Source organism: Prionailurus bengalensis, chromosome B1, assembly GCF_016509475.1.
Source record: "Prionailurus bengalensis isolate Pbe53 chromosome B1, Fcat_Pben_1.1_paternal_pri, whole genome shotgun sequence".
NCBI lineage: Eukaryota > Metazoa > Chordata > Mammalia > Carnivora > Felidae > Prionailurus > Prionailurus bengalensis.
In genome coordinates this window covers 73,623,396-73,641,618 of record NC_057344.1, presented here as the reverse complement: position 1 = coordinate 73,641,618, position 18,223 = coordinate 73,623,396, and the positions used below count along the sequence as shown (strand labels likewise).

The 18,223-nt window shown below is 39.4% G+C and overlaps 1 protein-coding gene across 1 annotated transcript in view; it reads right to left on the bottom strand.

Moving 5' to 3' along the window:
• Window positions 1-18,223, bottom strand: part of LOC122468918 (protocadherin-23-like) — a 125,734-nt gene that overhangs the window by 18,298 nt on the left and 89,213 nt on the right. Inside the window, 3 exon segments of the mRNA XM_043555857.1 lie at window positions 266-417; window positions 4,826-5,037; window positions 15,287-15,400. Of these exon segments, the coding sequence (XP_043411792.1) occupies window positions 266-417; window positions 4,826-5,037; window positions 15,287-15,400 (478 nt within the window).

Here is an 18,223-nt window from a genome sequence, read left to right as displayed (position 1 = left end):
TCATTTAGTACTTAATAGCATCCAACATTCATAAAAGCTCAGAACTACAGGGGACCCTAAAGTTCTTCCAGTGTAATCACCTTTTCCAAATAGCAAATACTTTCTAAGACTCCTTCAGTGTATCGCAAGGGTGATCATAAGTTGGATCAAAGGGGAACATGTTTTACAACTTAAACTTACATAACAGGAAGTCATGGCCAAAGCAACAATTTTGTCAGCAACAAGCAGAATAAATGAGCAAAATGGACCTGAGTCTGGGACAGACCTGTAGGAATTGGTGAACTCATAATCTAGAATCGCATTTGCTGTCACTACACCACTCAGCACGTCCATGTGGAAGGCATCCCCTTGGTTTCCAGAGAGAATAGAGTACTCAATGAGGCCATTCAATCCACTGTCCAGGTCGGTAGCAAAAACCTGTGAGGAAGCAACTCTTCCATTAGATAAGAGTGTAATCTGCAATATGGGTTTAGGCTGTTTTTCAAATACACTGTGAAATAATTATGAATTGTCAAACACGCTCTAAAAACAATGATCAAAGGGCTAGCAACAAATGGCTGAAGCTTACATTTATAATACAGTAGGAAATGGGTGAGAAAACTATTCTGCATGCTCATTCAAAGGATTTCCAAATAACTTTCAGTGGGAGTAGCACATGTTTTGAACTATAATTTTAGGCAAGAGGAAAAAATACAGGGATACCTCAGAATTATTGCAGGTTCAGTTCCAGACCACCAAAATAAAACAAATATTGTAATGAAGCAAGGAAAATGAATTTTTTGTTGCCAGTGCATATAAAAGTTATGTTTACACTCTACTGTAGTCTATTAAGTGTGCCATAACATTGCATCTAAAGAAACAATGTGCATATCTTCATTTAAAAATACTTTGTTGCTAAAAAATGCTAACCATCATCTGAACTTTCAGTGAGTCTTGCCTCTGTGTTGATGGCTGCCGACTGACCAGGGTGCTGGTTGGCAAAGGCTGGGGTGGCTGTGGCAATTTCTTAAAATAAGACGACAATGAAGTTTGCCACATCCATGGACTCTTCCTTTCGTGAATGATTTCTCTGTAGCGTGTGATGCTGTTTGATAGCATTTTACCCACGGGAGAACTTCTTTCAAAATGGGAGCCAGTCATCCCAAACCTTGCCCCTGCTTTTTCAACTCAGTTTCTGGAATATTCTAAATCCTTTGTTGTCATTCCAGCAGTCTTCACAGCACGTTCACCAGGTAGAGATTCCATCTCAAGAAACCACTGATTGCTATCACCATAGCAGATATAGTAATAACGAAAAAGTGTGAATATTGCAGGAATTACCAAACTGTGACACAATGTGAGCAAATGCTGTTGGAAAAATGGTGCCAATAGACTTGCTTGATGCAGGCTGCCATAAACCTTCAGTTGGTAAAAAAAAAAAAAAAATTACAGTACCTGTGAAGTACAATAAAGTATGATAAAACAAGGTACTGTACTTGAAAAGAAATCTAATTTGCTTGAATAGAGGGTTTCCAGTACTATATTTAGATTCATGCCAGTACCAGAAAATGGAAGAAATCTCTGCATAGTGAATGGTAGTCGTTCATTTGCTGTTTTTCCTGCTTAAAGTATTGCCTGTAAAATAGGCCATATGTGGATTTTTTCATATTTTATTGAAAGTCTCATTTTAGAAGGACTTTAATTAATGAAACAGCCTAGATTTCGTGCTAGCAAATTTAGATCCTGATCATTTATTCAGTAAATTATCAAAGTAATATTGAAGATGAAACAGAAGTTTTGCATCATTCTCCATGGAGATATATTATTTAGTCTGCATTACATTTTAATCACAAAACTAATTCTATTAGTGAATTCGAGATCTTGTTTAAGAATAAAGTTACCGATTAATTAACAATTTTTCCTACTTATTTTTATCCTCTGTGTCCCTCAGCTTTGGCCTGACTGCACCTCACATCCCCATCATCTCTCTCCTGGGTGACTGCTGTCCTGATGGGCGTTTGCTTCTAACTCCTTCCCCTCTCAATCTATCCTTCACACTGTTGCCACATCTCAGGGGATCCTGAGTGGCCCAAGTGGGACATCGAGGACCTCACCAGGAGGGCACCCAAGTTAGCTACTCAGTAAGGAAAGGCAGCAATACACAGTTCCTTCGAGATCACCAGGAAAAGAAACTCATATGCATCTGGGTAGAATAAAACCCATCGTGTCCCCTGAGTGCTTGAAGTGTTACAGAGAGTAGGTCCCCCAGGAGGTGTATCAGTTAGGGTTTTAGGATGCCAGCAGTACATATCTGCCAGGGCTAACTTAGCCAGGAGAAATGGATCCGAAAGACGGCGTTCTGAGGTGCCTGGGTGGCTCAGTCAGTTAAGTGTCTGACTTTGGCTCAGGTCATAATCTCACGGTTCGTGGGTTCAAGCCCCATGTCGGACTCTGGGCTGACAGCTCAGAGCCTGGAGCCTGCTTCAGATTCTGTGTCTCCCTCTCTCTCTGCCCTTCCCCCACTTGTCCTCTCTCTGTCTCTAAAATAAATAAACATTAAAAAAAAAAAAAGATAGTATCCGGGGCACCTGGGTGGCTCAGTCACTTAAGCATCCAACTCTTGATTTTGGCTCAAGTCATGACCCCAGAGTCATGGGATTGAGCCTGATGTCAGGCTCCATGCTAAGCATGGAGCATGCTTAAGATTCTCTCTATCTGCTCCCCTCCACCAATCATGTGCTCTCTCTCTCTCTCTCTCTCTCTCTCTTTCAAATAGAAATAAAAATTTTAAAAGTCCATTAAAAAAAGAAAAAGGAAGATAGTGTCCGGGTGAAGGCCAAGAACCTGGGCCACTCTGGGGGCACAGCTTTGAACTGTTTCCACCAAGGTAAGTCAGCTCTCCTGTGCCTCTGTGCTGGTGTCTTACCACTCAAGATTCAAATTCTAGGGAGAGAAAGTCTGTATGAGACTGAGGCAGATGACAACACCTTTGACAGGGGACAGGGAACAAGTCACTACCTTGGCTGACAATCTCACCAAGACTACATCTGACAGGGGATGGGCAGTTCCTAAGGTAAGTTTGTGGGGCTATAACCAAAAGCGGGAAGTCTGCACAGTGTGCCGGCAAAAGCAAGAACTACCACAAGTACTATAACTCCAGGGCCTTCTACATTCTTATTTCTCTGAACAGAAACACAGGGAGATGGCAGGTCTGGCTTCCTGAAAAAGTCAAATGACCTAAAATGTGAAGAACAAAGTTCATTGTATCTGTCCCTGACTCAGCCTTCTTGAAGTTTGACCTAATCTGACGCACTGGTGGGTCAGGCTCTCACTCACTTGTTGTACCTGGGCTTTAACAGTGTCTTCACCTTCTTGTATTCCACACTGAGCAGTCTAGCTCTATCCAAGTCAGGATGCATGACAAAGAAGTGCAAGGCATCAGCATCCCAGGGCAGGGGCCCTCTGTGACAAAGCAGGCCACACAGTGGCTCTGGAGGCGTCTGTCATCCCCGCTAAACAGGCATCACTGAGCAGGGTGATACAGATTGGAAAAGTGAATGCCCTTGCTTTCTTCTTCAACATCTCAGTCATGGCTGAAGCCGAAGTAAAGACACAGCACTTATGGGACAGGCTGGCGACTGCAGCCATCAGGCTGCTGTCACACAAAAGAAATCTGCAAAGAGAGCAGAGGAAATCCTGGGGCATGGAGCTAAGACTCCAAGACTCCTGAGACTGCACTGGTCTTGTCTGCACCAACAGAGGGGCACATGTGTATCTGGAACTGAACTGGAAGTCAAACAAAGGCATCTCTCCATATGCAGGTGAGGGTACCTGCACAGCAGAGCATTGTGGGAGGTCTTGTCCACCAAGTGTACTAACCTGTCATCTAGCCTCCTGACCCCATCCACCTAGAGAGAAAGGAGTGCGATCATCACTAGGGGCCGGATCACAGTAGAGGGGTTACAAAGGCCAAAGGGAAGGCCCTGGTATGCCGCTGACTTTGCCAGGAAGGAGTTTTTATACTGATTTCCTGTGTGGGTTGCCACGGGGTTGTGCATTTCCAAATGTCCAAGTTCTTGAGTATAAAACAGCAATTCAACTGTGATGGGAAAGGTAAAACTGGGTACTAGTCCCAAAGTAGGAAGAGAGACTATCAAGGATGAGTGGGTTTTAGAGCCTGAACAAGACTACCTTAACAACAGATGATCTTTTTCACGGCCTGGCCCTTTTTTCTGAGATGGCATTAGGCTGGAAACAGCGGATCTGTGCCTTTCACATAAAATGTCCGCAAATTTTGAACCCAGGGAGCTCTCCCATGCATCTGTGCCTCAGTCCACGTTGCTCTGGCTGCAGCTCCCCCTGGCGAGTACCTGCTCACCCTTGAAGACCAAGTGTAAATATCATTCTTCTGTGAAGCCTTATGCTGTTTCTCCAGGAAGAGTTTGTGTCTCCTCTTTGCTCCCATGACATTAAATAGGCACTTCTATTTAACATTAATAATGTGCCTTTAAATTAGATACTTACTTTTCTGACTTCCCCACTAAATTGTACACATGGCAAGATGAGCTGTTTTTGTGCCCCTGTATACTCCCTGCTGGTGCTGGACAGAGTCCCTAGGGACAGCAGGTGGGTACTAACTGAGCACGGGATGAAGAGAGGAAGAAACATGAACTCAGAAACTCTAAACTTCAGACTTCCTTCCACCTAAGCTTTCATCCAGTTCATCACACATTTTATATGCCCTGGAAACATTTCATTTATGTCCTAGAAAAAGCTTTAGATATTTTGATGTATACTGGTAACAATCCCCACACACTCACACATCCACAAAACGCATTTCTGTTACCTGTATGATGCGAGCATTGTAGAACTGGCCTTCAGGCACTGATACTTGGTACACGCTCTGCCCAAAGCACGGTAAATTATCATTCACATCTTGTATCAAGACTGCTACTTTGCTGAAGGCCCTATGCCCCCTACTTTCTGCTAAAATGGTGAGTTGTACTTCATCTCTGACTTCAAAATCCAGAAACTTGGGTTCTTTCACAGTGAGTTCTCCTATTTTTATTCCGAGGGAGAAAAAAAAAATGATGTTGTAGTTAATTATTTAGGAAGTTCCAAATCACCTTTGACTCAAACGCTTGCACCATCACCTGTCCCTGAAAGTCTCCCATTGGCCAGCCTCCCTTCCCTCCCGACTGGGGTCATTGTGAAAAACGTTGAGAATGTGCTGGTATTTGCAAGGTTCAGACATGAGGAGGGAAAGAAAGTATGAAATAGCTGATATGTGGGAGCTGTCTCTTAAATCACCCTTCTCTCTCCATATTTAGTCCATCACCATGTCTGCAAAGTTGACCTTTCAAATGTCTTTTCAATCCACCCTCCATCTTCACTGTTGCTGCCTTCCTCCAAGCCACCGGTATTTTCCATCTTGTCCTCTGCTTTAGGGGTCCTGTGAGATCACTCACCTGGTCTCTGTTAATCCAGTTCCCATTCTGAACTGAATAATACAAATGGACACTGTCATTGTTCCACATAAATCCCTTCCATGCTTTTCCACAATGATTATGATAGAGCTCAGCATTTTTAACCACCACAGGGTCAACTTGCTCAGGACTTTCCTGCCTAAGGAGTCTCCTTTGTGCCAGTCCCCACTTTACTCTCTCTGCTCTGCTCACAACTCTCATAAATGTTCTGTTCCTCAAATTCTCATTTCAGAGTCGCCATGCATGCTTTTCCATCTGCCTGGCATGGTCCCCACTTCTGTGCTTCCTCAGGGATCTTTCCATATCAGCCACCTCTGTATGTACCATCACTATGGTCAGCCTGCAACAGACTCTCACAAAGTTTCTGCATTTACTGTACTCACCTATTCCAGTCTGGTTACTCCTCTTGGTTTAGAAGCTCACAAAGGTACGGATGGCTGCCTATCTCTTGCACCGACCGTCATATCCCCAGTACCTACTTAGCTCAGGGTCTGGCCTACCGAAGGCACTCAATAATACACATTAACCCTAACCAGGTTAGGGAAACTGACTCTTGAGGCTTATACCTTGTACAAGTTTCTCCCCCAATTTAAGAAAACGTCTCCCCCCCCAATATAATTTCCTTCTCTACTTTCTGCTCTGTTTTTTTTCCCTTTTTACTGTCAAATTTCTTACTGAATTTATTACTATTGTTATCTTAGTATCATAATTTACTTAGTTCTTACTGTCAGAAATTCCACCAAATGGAGATTCATTGAATGAGCACAGATTTGGAGTTTGAGACACCTGAAACCAAGCATAAATCCTAGCCCTGGCTATTTAGTTTAGGTAAATTACCTGGCTCTACCACCAGTAAGTTATTCAGGTTCCATGGAGCTGGGTTTCCTTTTCTAGAAAATGAGGATATTAATAATGACTTTATAGGATTGCTGGGAGAAAGAATAGAATGCATATTTAGAATGTTCCTTTGCAGGAACATGATATAGATTGCAGTGTCCTACCCATGTTTCTCATCCCCACCATCATCAGGTATAGACAAGTATCTATAAAAGCTCTAAATTTAGAAAGAAAACATTTAATAGCCATGGACTAATTGAAGTTTGATCTTCAGGTGAAAGAACCTGTACTGTTTCTGGAAGTATGGCCTGGAAGCCACAGTTCTTCCTGTTCTGTTGGAACCAGCTTCCCTAGACAACCAGGCTAGCCCAAGAAAACGTCAGGCTCTTAGGTACTTACCTGCATGTTAATGGGAATCATACCTTGCTCTCGTATCCTAACTTTGGTATTGAGAGGTTTTTTGTTGTTGTTGTTTTGGGGGGGGGGGGGAGTTTTATAGCTTCTATTCTGTTATTAAGAAAAATTAAGTATATTCTATAAGAGTAACTCACTACACTACAAAAGTTGAAATTTCACAAACTCACTTTTATTTATTGTCACCAGATATCAATTCAGAAAACCAAGCTACATTTACAAACCACCATCTGATGTTACCAACACCCCTGACGGAAAATTTAGGGTAGATATGACTGTTGGCAGCTGGAAAAATCATAAAGATGCATTTTGATGAGCTGATGATGAAAGAAGCTGGTCTTCAGAAACTGTGGAACAAGGGCTGAGCTCACAGCCCCAAATGGCCAAGGAACCCTAGACTGAGGTAGGCCCAAAGCACTCTTCCAGCACTCTGTCTCCACCAAGCAGAGCACTTAGCTTGCTATCATGTTCTGTTACTGTTAGCAAAAGAAAAATAAAATAGAAATGCAACACTATATTGCCAGTGTCACTTAGTAGAAAGTGTGCCAATTATAGCGCAGATCAAAGTGGATTTTTTAATAAAACGCTTGTGTCTAGGCTTTGATAATTGGAATTTTGCACTTGGAATGGATCTGCAGTTCTAATGCTTTCCTTGCTCGGTTTTTATTTTTGGCATAATAATTGGCATATGCTGTGAACGTTGTGTAAGTAAGAAAGACAATAACCCGTCTGTCAGATGACTCAGGGCTGGCACACCTACTAGACCCGCCTTTGCCTTGGATGATATGTGTATATTCTTCTCAGAGATATTGAGGATTTACTGTCACCAGTGAGATGCGAGCACCACTGAGCTCTCATTACGGGCAGTAGGCCACGTTTTCCTTACAGTAAAAGCCTTGTGGATACCAACTTCGTGTTCATTCTTACGTGTTACTGTGCCAGTGATATAACAACGTGAGAATGAAACTGCAGTAACATTTTCTTTCCGATATGTGTACACATGGAGCTTTTGCCCAAGTTATAAAATACACATCAAAACGAGATTTAGATTCTCCAAATGCTAAATGCTCAAGAGCATAATCAGGTGACTTCAATCCATTACAAACTGTGCATGTGCATATGTATATACCCGAAGCAGAATGTGATAAATATTTATGTTGTCCAAAAGCTTTTAAACTATCTCCTGCTAAAACTGCATCCTCAAAACATTGCAAATTTGATCATTTTGTTTTATGTTAATCTACCAAATCATGGTTGAATACTACCATTTGTTATTTACATCCATGACGTTAGTAAAACTTCAAAATTCTTTCTAGTTTGGACAGTGAGTAGATGTTTTTAAGCTAAAGTGACAAGGAGTTTGAATATAAAAGTAAACCTTTGGTTTGTGACTACAAAAGAGGGAAAACACTGGCACAAACAGACAGAAAACAGTTCTCATCAGAGATCCATGTTATCGTAACTTATTAAATCAGTAACTAATAAAATGGATTTCTCACATTTTTACCTTTAAGAAGAGTAATCATAACCTTAGAGAACTTTACTGATTTTTCATACACACCAGTTTTCTATTTTAACTGGTATAATGGCTTAAAATACATATATATCATAGGGGCGCCTGGGTGGCTCAGTCGGTTGAGTGTCCGACTTTGGCTCAGGTCATGATCTCACAGCTCATGGGTTCGAGCCCCGCATTGGGCTCTGTGCTGACAGCTTGGAGCCTGGAGTCTGCTTCGGATTCTGTGTCTTCCTCTCTCTCTGCCCCTAACCCAGAGCATTCTGTCTCTTTCTCTCTCAAAAATAAATAAACATTAAAAAAATTTTTTTAAAAACCCACTTATTTAAAAATACATATTTATTATAAAAGCTATATTAGGTACCTTTACATACAAGTTTGAAGATTATGCGATGAAGGTGGCATGAAAGATGAATTTAATATAATAAAAGGTTTTTAAAAAAGTTTCTTGACAGCAGTTTGGAAGACCTCATAATAAAAACAACTAAAATGCTTGATGAAGTGTGTGTGTGTGTGTGTGTGTGTGTGTGTGTGTGTGTATTGAAATGAATTGTTGAGTTGGTATAGCAGAAAGGAATCCTCAGAGGACAAAAAAAATAACTGAAAACAGTAATCCATGGAGTTAAGCAAGCACTAAAATCCCATTTTGATTCGAAAAGTCTCCAACCTTCTTCCTTGAGATTCATCTCTGATAGTCCCACAGGGTAGGAAAGCAAGGGAAGAGGCCCGAACCCAAAAGGTGAAGAGTCTAGTGGGAAACCTGGAATAAAGCTGTAAACTCAAAGGCTACCTATGCCTCAGGGGAATGATCAATATTTAAAAGACAAAAACAAGTGAAGAACTGATGCACAGAAACCTGTTTTTTGTGACCTTGGTGTTGGTTGGGAGGGAGAAAAAGTTTCTGCTGTGAATTCATTAACTTAAGCACAATTTATGGTAGCCACACTTTCACAGCTATATATTTGTAAAAACCTTCAATAATTAAATTTAGGCTACTCTTTGCTTGATGATGTACCCGGGCAATTTGCAGAAGGAAAACAAATCCCCTCTCAAGGGCATGAATTCAATCTGGTCTGCAAAGAACCCTCCCAGAAAAAGTTTCAAGGATAATGAGCAGCTCATAGTTAATGAGTACAAAAATCACAGAGAAATAAAGTACCATGAGTGAAAGGTAGCAAATCCACAGAAATATGAATAAATCATCAAAGATTTAAGATGCTGGAATTATTGGACACAGAATGTGTCTTTCACATATGTTTAAATACATTTTTAAAAGCTTTGAAACATGAGCAAGGAATACGAGACTACTTTCTTACAGGTTTATTACAGGGAATATAGTCAATAATATTGTAATAGCAGTGTATGGTGACAGAGGGCAGTTACACTTGCGGTGAGTGAAGTATAAAACCTATAGGCTTGTCAAATCACTATGTTGTACTTGAAACTGAGGTAACACCGTGTGTTAACTATACTTCGATTTTTAAAAAAGAGATTACTTAAAAATTTTTTTTTTCACATTTATTTATTTTTGAGAGACAGAGACAGAGCACAAGTCGGGGAGGGGCAAAGAAGGAGACACAGAATCTGAAGCAGGCTCTAGGCTCTGAGCTGTCAACACAGAGCCCGATGTGGGGCTTGAACCCACAAACCGTGAGATGACCTTAGCTGAAGTCGGATGCCCAACTGACTGAGCCACCCAGGGAACCCCAAAAAGATATTATTGTTTTTACAAGACCGGGAATTGTTGACAAAGAACCAAAGGGACTTCTGGAAATAAAAAATACAGTTCCCTAGATTGAAGACAAAGGGGCAAGGAGATAAAAATATGAAAGATAAATGTAGGAGAGAGTGTCTGGCTCAATACTTGTCCAACCAGAGTTCCCCCCAAAAAGATACAAATAAGTTATATTTAGATCAACAGCTGACTTCTTAAGGCAACAATTAGAAACCAAAAGACAATAGGATAATATCTTAAATGTGATGAGAGAAAATAACTGTGAACTTAGACCAGCAAAAATATCTTTGGAAAACAAGAATTAAACAAAGACATTTTTAGACAACCAAAATCTGAAGAAGTTTACTATGACAGACTCTCACTACAGGATGTACTTTAGGCAGGAAGAAGATGAAAGCAGAAGAAAGTCTGAGATGTAAGAAAGAACAGTTAGCAAAGAAGCAGGTAAATCTGTTTAAAAATATTCATTATGTCTAATTTGAAAGAACTAAAATTATAACCCACAAAAATTTATAAATTGAAACAGGGATATTTGGAGATAAAGAATTCTAAGTCTCTTGTATTATTCAGGAGCAGGATATTGGTTAATGTTAGAAGATAGCTATATAACTCCAACAAACACAGGGGGAAATGGTCATTTTCAGGTAATGATTGTATATTTTGAATGTTCAGAAAAATATTAGAACCAATAAGAGTTTACAGGTTTGCTAGGTACTAAATTAAAATGTAAAAGCCAATTTGAAGTATACCTAACAGCACTGTCATAAAAATCATTTTTTCCATTTACTTTAGCAAGAAAAAGTATAAAGTATTTAGACTAAATCTAACAAGAACCATTCATGCCTGGTATAAAAAATGTAAACCTGTATTAAAATATATTAAGGAATAAATGGATGTGATTTTATATATCATCCCTGAATTAGAAGACAATACCATAAAGATATTAGTTTTCCCCAAACTGATATTTAGAATTGATACAATTCCAATAAAAAAATTCTAGCAACCTAAATGTCTGTTGATGGATGAATGAATAAAGAAAATGTAGTCTATACATACAATGGCACATTATTCAGTCTTAACAAAGAAGAAAATCCCACCATATGTGACAACATGGACGAACCTTGCGGAATTAGGTTAAGTCACAGAAAGACAAATATTGCATGATTCCACTTATATGAGGTATCTAAAATAGTCAAATTCTTAGGGGCAAGGAGTAGAATTGTGGCAGCCAGCTGCCATGGGGGAGGGGCAGTGGGGAGTTGCTGTTCAGGGGGTACAAAGTTTTAGTTATGCAAGGTGCCTAAGTTCTAGAAATCTGAGAGACAACACTGCCCCAATAGTTAGCAATACTGTATTGCACACTTAAAATTTTGCTAAAAGAGAGAAAAATAGAGTTAAAAAAGAGTTTACCACAGTTTTAAAAAAGAGAAGTTTTGGTAGATGATTATTAACTATCCTACATAGCTATACAGGGCTTTGTGAGGAGGATACTTTGGCCTGATAACTTAATTACTTAATTCTAGATTGGGGCTATGCAACTGTTTTGGGCATTTTCTTTGTTAATTAGGGTGAGGTTCCACCTGAAATTAAATATGCATGCCATGATTACATGGGCTAAATGCATGAAAGGTGTGGATAGATGTTCCATCACCCAAAGACTTATGAATAAATCTTTTCTCAGAAAAAAAAATCCCAATAGGCTGTGTGTGTGTGTGTGTGTGTGTATGTGTGTGTGTGTGTGTGTGAAAACTTGGCAAGTGGGTAAAATGATTTATATTAGAGCAAAGGGCCAATAATATCTAATATACTCCTGAAGAACAGGAGGATGGGGCTGCTTCCTTGGTATGAAAACTGATTAGAAAGCCTACATGATTAAGGGAGTGTGGTAGTGCTGTGTGGATAGAAAAGGAGATGAATGCAAAGGAGTCAAGGAGCCTCTAAAGGGTCATGGGAAAATAACATGACTCTGAGGGTTTCGCCATTGGGATAACTGGTAATCCTCTTTTTAAAAAAGAAGAAGAGGGGCACCTGGGTGGCTCAGTCGGTTGGGCGTCTGACTTCAGCTCAGGTCACGATCTCGTGGTCCGTGAGTTCGAGCCCCGCGTCGGGCTCTGGGCTGATGGCTCGGAGCCTGGAGCCTGCTTCTGATTCTGTGTCTCCCTCTCTCTCTGCCCCTCCCCCGTTCATGCTCTGTCTCTCTCTGTCCCAAAAATAAATAAACGTTAAAAAAAAATTTAAAAAAAGAAGAAGAGGGGCACCTGGGTGGCTCAGTCGGTTGAGCGTCCAACTTTGGCTCAGGTCATGATCTTGCAGTCTTGAGTTCGAGCCCCGCGTCGGGCTCTGTGCTGACAGCTCAGAGCCTGGAGCCTGTTTCAGATTCTGTGTCTCTCTCTCTGACCCTCACCCGTTCATGCTCTGTCTCTCCCTCTCTCAAAAATAAATAAATGTTAAAAAAGAAGAAAAAGAAAAAGGAAAGTTATCCCTAACTCATGCAAAACATGAAACTCAATTCTAGATGCACTACACATGTAAACATGAAACAGGAAAACTATAAAAAGCTTAAAAGACAATGTAACAACATATTCATGATCTCAGGCTAGGGAAGAGTCTCTTCACCTACAAAACGGGAAAATCATAAAGTAAAAGGCTGATTAATTCTAACTAAAAAATGTGCCAGTAAGAGAGTGAAAGACAAGTCACAAAATAAAAATTTTCAAAAGAAAAAAAAAACAGACAAAGGGGGTGCCTGGGTGGCTCAGTTGGTTAAGTGTCTGACTCTTGATTTTGGCTCAGGTCATGATTTCACAGTTCCTGTGCTGACAGCACAGAGCCTGCTTGGGATTCTCCGTCTCCCTTTCTCCCTGCCCCTTCCCTGCTCACTCTCTCTCAAAGTAAACAAACATTTAAAAAAAGCAAAGGACGAATGCTAATAAAATATGTTAAAAATCCGTAGGCTTCAGAAAGAGAAACATAAACAACCCAGTAGAAAAATAGCAAAGTGTATCAGTCTGCATTTTTCCTATGGGAGAAAATAGGAATGGCCAATAAACTATAGAAAATGCTCAGATTCATTAGTAATACAGAAATGCAAATTACAACCCCAGTGAGATACCACTTGGCACCTGCCAGATTGGCATAAGAAAGTAGGACGCAAACAACCGCGATTGCCCCCATTCAGTGCTGGTGGCACGTGAAGTGGGACAAAGCAGTTTGGAGAACAATTTGGCACTATCTGTAATGCCGAACATATGCATCCTCTGATGTATATGCCCAGCCTATACTCTAGGGCCTAGAGAACTCTTTACATATGTGCCAGAAGACACGTACAAGGTTTCTCCTAAGAGCGCTTGTTATTGTATCCCCACACAGGAAAACCTCCCTGTCCATCAGCAGTGGAATGGATAAATAAGTTGTGACATAGACTGACAACTGAAAGCCACGAAGAAATGAAAATGAAAGAAACCCATCTGCACACATTAACAAGAAGGATTCTAATTTTGAATAAAAGGAATCAAATTTCAATAAAATACATAGACTATGAATCCATTTATATAAAATTCAAAAATAAGCAACCTTAAACAGCTTTATTGTATAGAAGTGCATTTCCTGTAAGTCACGAGGGAGTGATTATCCCTGAAGTTGGGACATTAGTCAGCCTGGAGCAGTAGAGAGAAAGGATGCAATCAGAAAAGGGCTCAGAGGGAGCACCAATGATGGTTGTGTTCTATTTTATGATCTCGGCTGCTACTTATTCTTTGCTACTCCTCATTAATGTGTGCATAATGGTTTATGCACTATAAGTCACAGTAAAAATGTTGAGCAAAAGAAATCAAGTCATAGAAGAGAGTACGTTAGCATGATTCTGTTGTGATGTTTCAAGCGAGGTAAAATGAAATAATACATTGTTTAGGGATCCAAAGACAGTGGGAAAATTATAATGAAAAAAAGGCAGTGATCAATACCAAATTCAGATTATTGGCTACAGACTACCTCAGATAAAGGAAGAGAGATGTGAGAGGGAAGGGACACAAGAGGGCTTCCTGAGGTTCTACTAATGTCTCCTCTCTGGAGATAGGTGGCAAGTACATGCTCATTAAATAGTTTTATATGTCTTAGCATATCATCTTGTAGCTGTTTCACAGTAAAATTTTGAAATAAATTTCAACATAAACAAATATTTAATTGAAAAGCAAAGAGTTATCTGTGGATGACCTCTTTGGACTAACTGTAGGCATATTTTACCTGAATTTTGACGAGAGCCTCTAGAAAAAATAGGGCCATGCCGGGGTCATGTTAAGGGTGACGTGGCAGAAGGATGTGGGTAGCCTGGGGAAATGTGCAGTCTCAGCTACTGGCCTTATTCCTAAACATTCTATGCTCCTTTCCCGGAACTTAAGATACCCGGACTACTAGAAGATTAAGGCTTTGTGATGTTCGCAAATGACCCTCCTGTCAACAGACAAGGTGCTTCCTGCACCACCCTTGAACCAGACGTTGGGGTGAAGAGATGAAGAGCTACCTCAGAAAGGCTGCCAACCAAAGGTGGTGTGGACTAAAAAGTCGTTAACACTCCCCGGGACGAGAAGGCATTTGCTTAAGAAATTGCCCCCTTCTCAATTCTTCCCATGTGCATGTAGTACAGATTAAATAAAGCAGTTGTATGGTAATATAGAAATTATTAAAAACATTCTTCTTGAGGTTTGACAATGCAGCAGTAGATATGTATCTAGTTGTTGGTCAAAAAGTATGTTTCAAATAATCAATTGGTATTCATTTAAAACACAATAATGGTCTTATTAAAGCTAAATTTAATACATGCTGTATTTGGAAGTAATTTCTTTACCACCACACAGAAACCTTTCCAGCTGTCCTTTTTTGTTGCATTGTTGACATTCAGTGGCGCATTAAGAAGAATCTCATGGTGAAAATGCCCTATGGCTAGACATGTGTGGTTATTTTCAATTCAAACTCAATATTGATGGTCTCCCTACTATATCTCCCACTGCCCCAAATAGATGAGACAGTTATAAGTAGAAACCAATTTGTCTTTGAAAATTCAAAGGGTAGGCTAGATACTGCCTAATTTGGAAACGTGAAGAACAGGATTCTTAGCAAGTACATGTAAATAAAGAAGTGATCTTGATTTATCACAATTTCTCATCAGCTACCATAAAAAATTTGTTTCTTGTTTACCTTTTCAAATATATTCCTCTCATGTTTCTACCTTTCAAATTTTGAGTTTCCTTTGCAGAAGTATTTCTTACTAGTAACATTCAATGGAGCAGGAAATAAAGTTATTACAGGAAACAGAAGGATTACCTGAGTTGGAGCACAGGGAAAAAACCCCATCTTCGTTTCCACTAAAAATTGAATATTTAATGCTGTCTTGTATTGGGTCAGGAGCAACAGCTTTTACAGTCACAATAGAAGTACCTGCAAAAATTAGGTTGAAAAAAAAAAAAGAAAAAACTTTAGGAAAACAAAATTTCAGGGAAAAACCAGAGCAAACACTGGGTACTTATTATTTGCTTACTACATTTTCATTTGTTCATTCATTCAATGATTAGTCATTGAGAGTCTTCAATAAGCTAGATCCCATGCCAGGTGCTAGAGACAGAGTAGTAAGTTAGAAAAGATCTCAATCTCATGGTGATTAGCTAACGGAAGGAGACAGACAATAAACCATTAAACAAATACATAATCAAAGTAGATTTCTGATGTGCTAAGTTCCCTGGAAGAATAAACAAGGTAATGTGACAGAAAACACTTTTTTAGCGGGGAAGGCAGACGTATGACATTTCAAATGATAGGAACAGACTGATTATCAGCATGAAGGAAGAATTAGCAAGCTCTGAGGGAGACAACGATGTGATTAGAACTGGGATTTCACTGGAAGGTTCTCAAGAATCCATTTGGGCCCCAAGTCAGCACTTTGCTGTCTTCATGTGTAATATCCCATGCCCTTTGCTGTTTCTGTTTTACTTCCTCTCCAGGTTGTCCATTTGTCCTCCTCTTTTAGTTGCCCATCTTTTTAGTTTTTTATAATTATTTTGTATTTAATCAACTTTATTAAGGTAACATTTACATACAACAATATACACATATCTGAAGTATACTCTTATGTGTGTTTGAACAACTATATGCACCTGTGTAACGACCATCATGATCAAGATGTAGAGTATTTCTATCACTCCAAAAAATTCCCTTGTGACTTTCTGTAGCCAGTTTCCTATTACTTCTGGTGCTAGACAATCACTGATTTACTATTACTTTGTTTTGCTTCTAAAATTTCATACACATACAACTTATACAGTATCTGTCTTCTTTTGATTGGCATTATTTTTGTAGAATCAAATATTAAGAGTTCATTCCATTTTTGCTGTAGAGTATATTCTACTGAATGGACATACCACAATGTGTTGATACATTTTTCTATATATGGACATTTGGATTGTTTTTAGTTTGAGGCTATTATGAATACAGCTGCTATAAACATCCATGTAACAGTGTTTGTGTGGACATATGTTTTCATTCCTCATGGGTAAACACATATAGTGAGTGTATGTTTAACTTTATAAAAAACTGTCCAACTATTTTCCAAAGTGATACTATACCATTTTACGTTCCTGCTAGCAACATATGAGAATTCTAGTTGCTCTATATCCACTGGTCTTCTTAATTTTGGTCATTCTAATGGATGTGTGGTAGTATCTCATTGTGGTTTTAATTTTAATTTCCCTGATGTCTGATGATGTGAGTCTTCTCGTGCTTATTGGCACAAGAAGAAAACTGAAAGGGAACGTTTGAGAAGAACACAGGTGCTGACGTGGTGTCAGAGAGGAGCACACAGCAGGGATCATCAACTCAGATGCCTTCAGTAAAAGTAAGAGCATGGGCAAATGAAGAAGACAGATGGGTGGAAAAAGCAAGAGACTGTCTGCTGTGCCTGAGGCACTCAGCTTCAACTCATTGCTGCCAGTAGGGAAGAGAAAACAGGCTTTAGGAAGTTTTAAATTCTGGTCAAGAGAAGCTCAAAAATTCATATTTGTTTTCATGTGAAATCTCCCAATTCATAAATGTCAGAACATAATTTAATTTAGGGGAAAAACATAAGCCATCACATGGGTCGAACAAAACACAGCTGTGGCCTGACTACAATTCTGAGCCTGCTCATTTACCATCCCTGATAGAGAAGACAAATCTCTCCTTTTTGTTATCAGCCCTTCTGGCACCTAGACTGTGGTACTTCTTTTTCATCCAGGGACTTGTACTTAACACACTCGAAGACCAATCTTATCTTTCCACCAAATTGGACTTAATTCTGTGAGAGCACAGGAGGTTTCCTGCATATTTGTGTTCCATATATTTCTGCAACTCCAGATAAGTTTTGCCTCTAAAATTTCATATACTTGAAAATCAGAGGGGCTGTTTTCTTACGCATAGCATGCCTTTTCGAGAATCAATCATATTCTTCCCTATATTAAAAGTTTGTCCCTTTGTACATAATAGGTGCCCAAAAAGTATGGGAAGAAAGGAGGTAATAGAAGAGACAGAGGAAGTAAGAGACGGAGATGCTCACTGAAGTGTTCTAGCCTGAAAGGCTAGAAGAATACCTCTCTGCCCACAGGACCCTTCTAAACCAACAGCAACTATGGGGAAAAAAAAGGCATATATATATACATACATATATATATATATATATACACACACACACATATACACATATATATACATATATATATATACACATATACACATATATACATATATATGTACATATACACATATATATACATATATATATACACATATATATATACATATATATGTATATATATGTGTGTATATATATATATATATATATATATATGCATGCCTCACTGCTATAACACAATATCTGATAGTGGAATTTGCAGTAGCTAAAAAAAAAAAAAAAAAAAAAAACACCTATTCTGGGCCTCTGCTGGGCCTCCTCATTGACTTCCACTGTGCAGGCCCCAGGGACCAAGCTTGAAAGCCATCTTGCTCAAAGGTACAGTAAAAACAATCCCTAAACCAGGCCAAATCAATAGATCTGCTTTTTTCTGGATACTAAAAAGGGTTTCACTAAAGAGAAGAGAAGAAAGAAAAGGCCCTGGAACAGACAATATATTCCCCAGGAGCCTTTTCAACACTTAACACTCAAAGAAAAATGCAGCGATCGCTATACATATTTAAGGAAACAAGTATATGACACTGTTCACGAAATTGAAAATT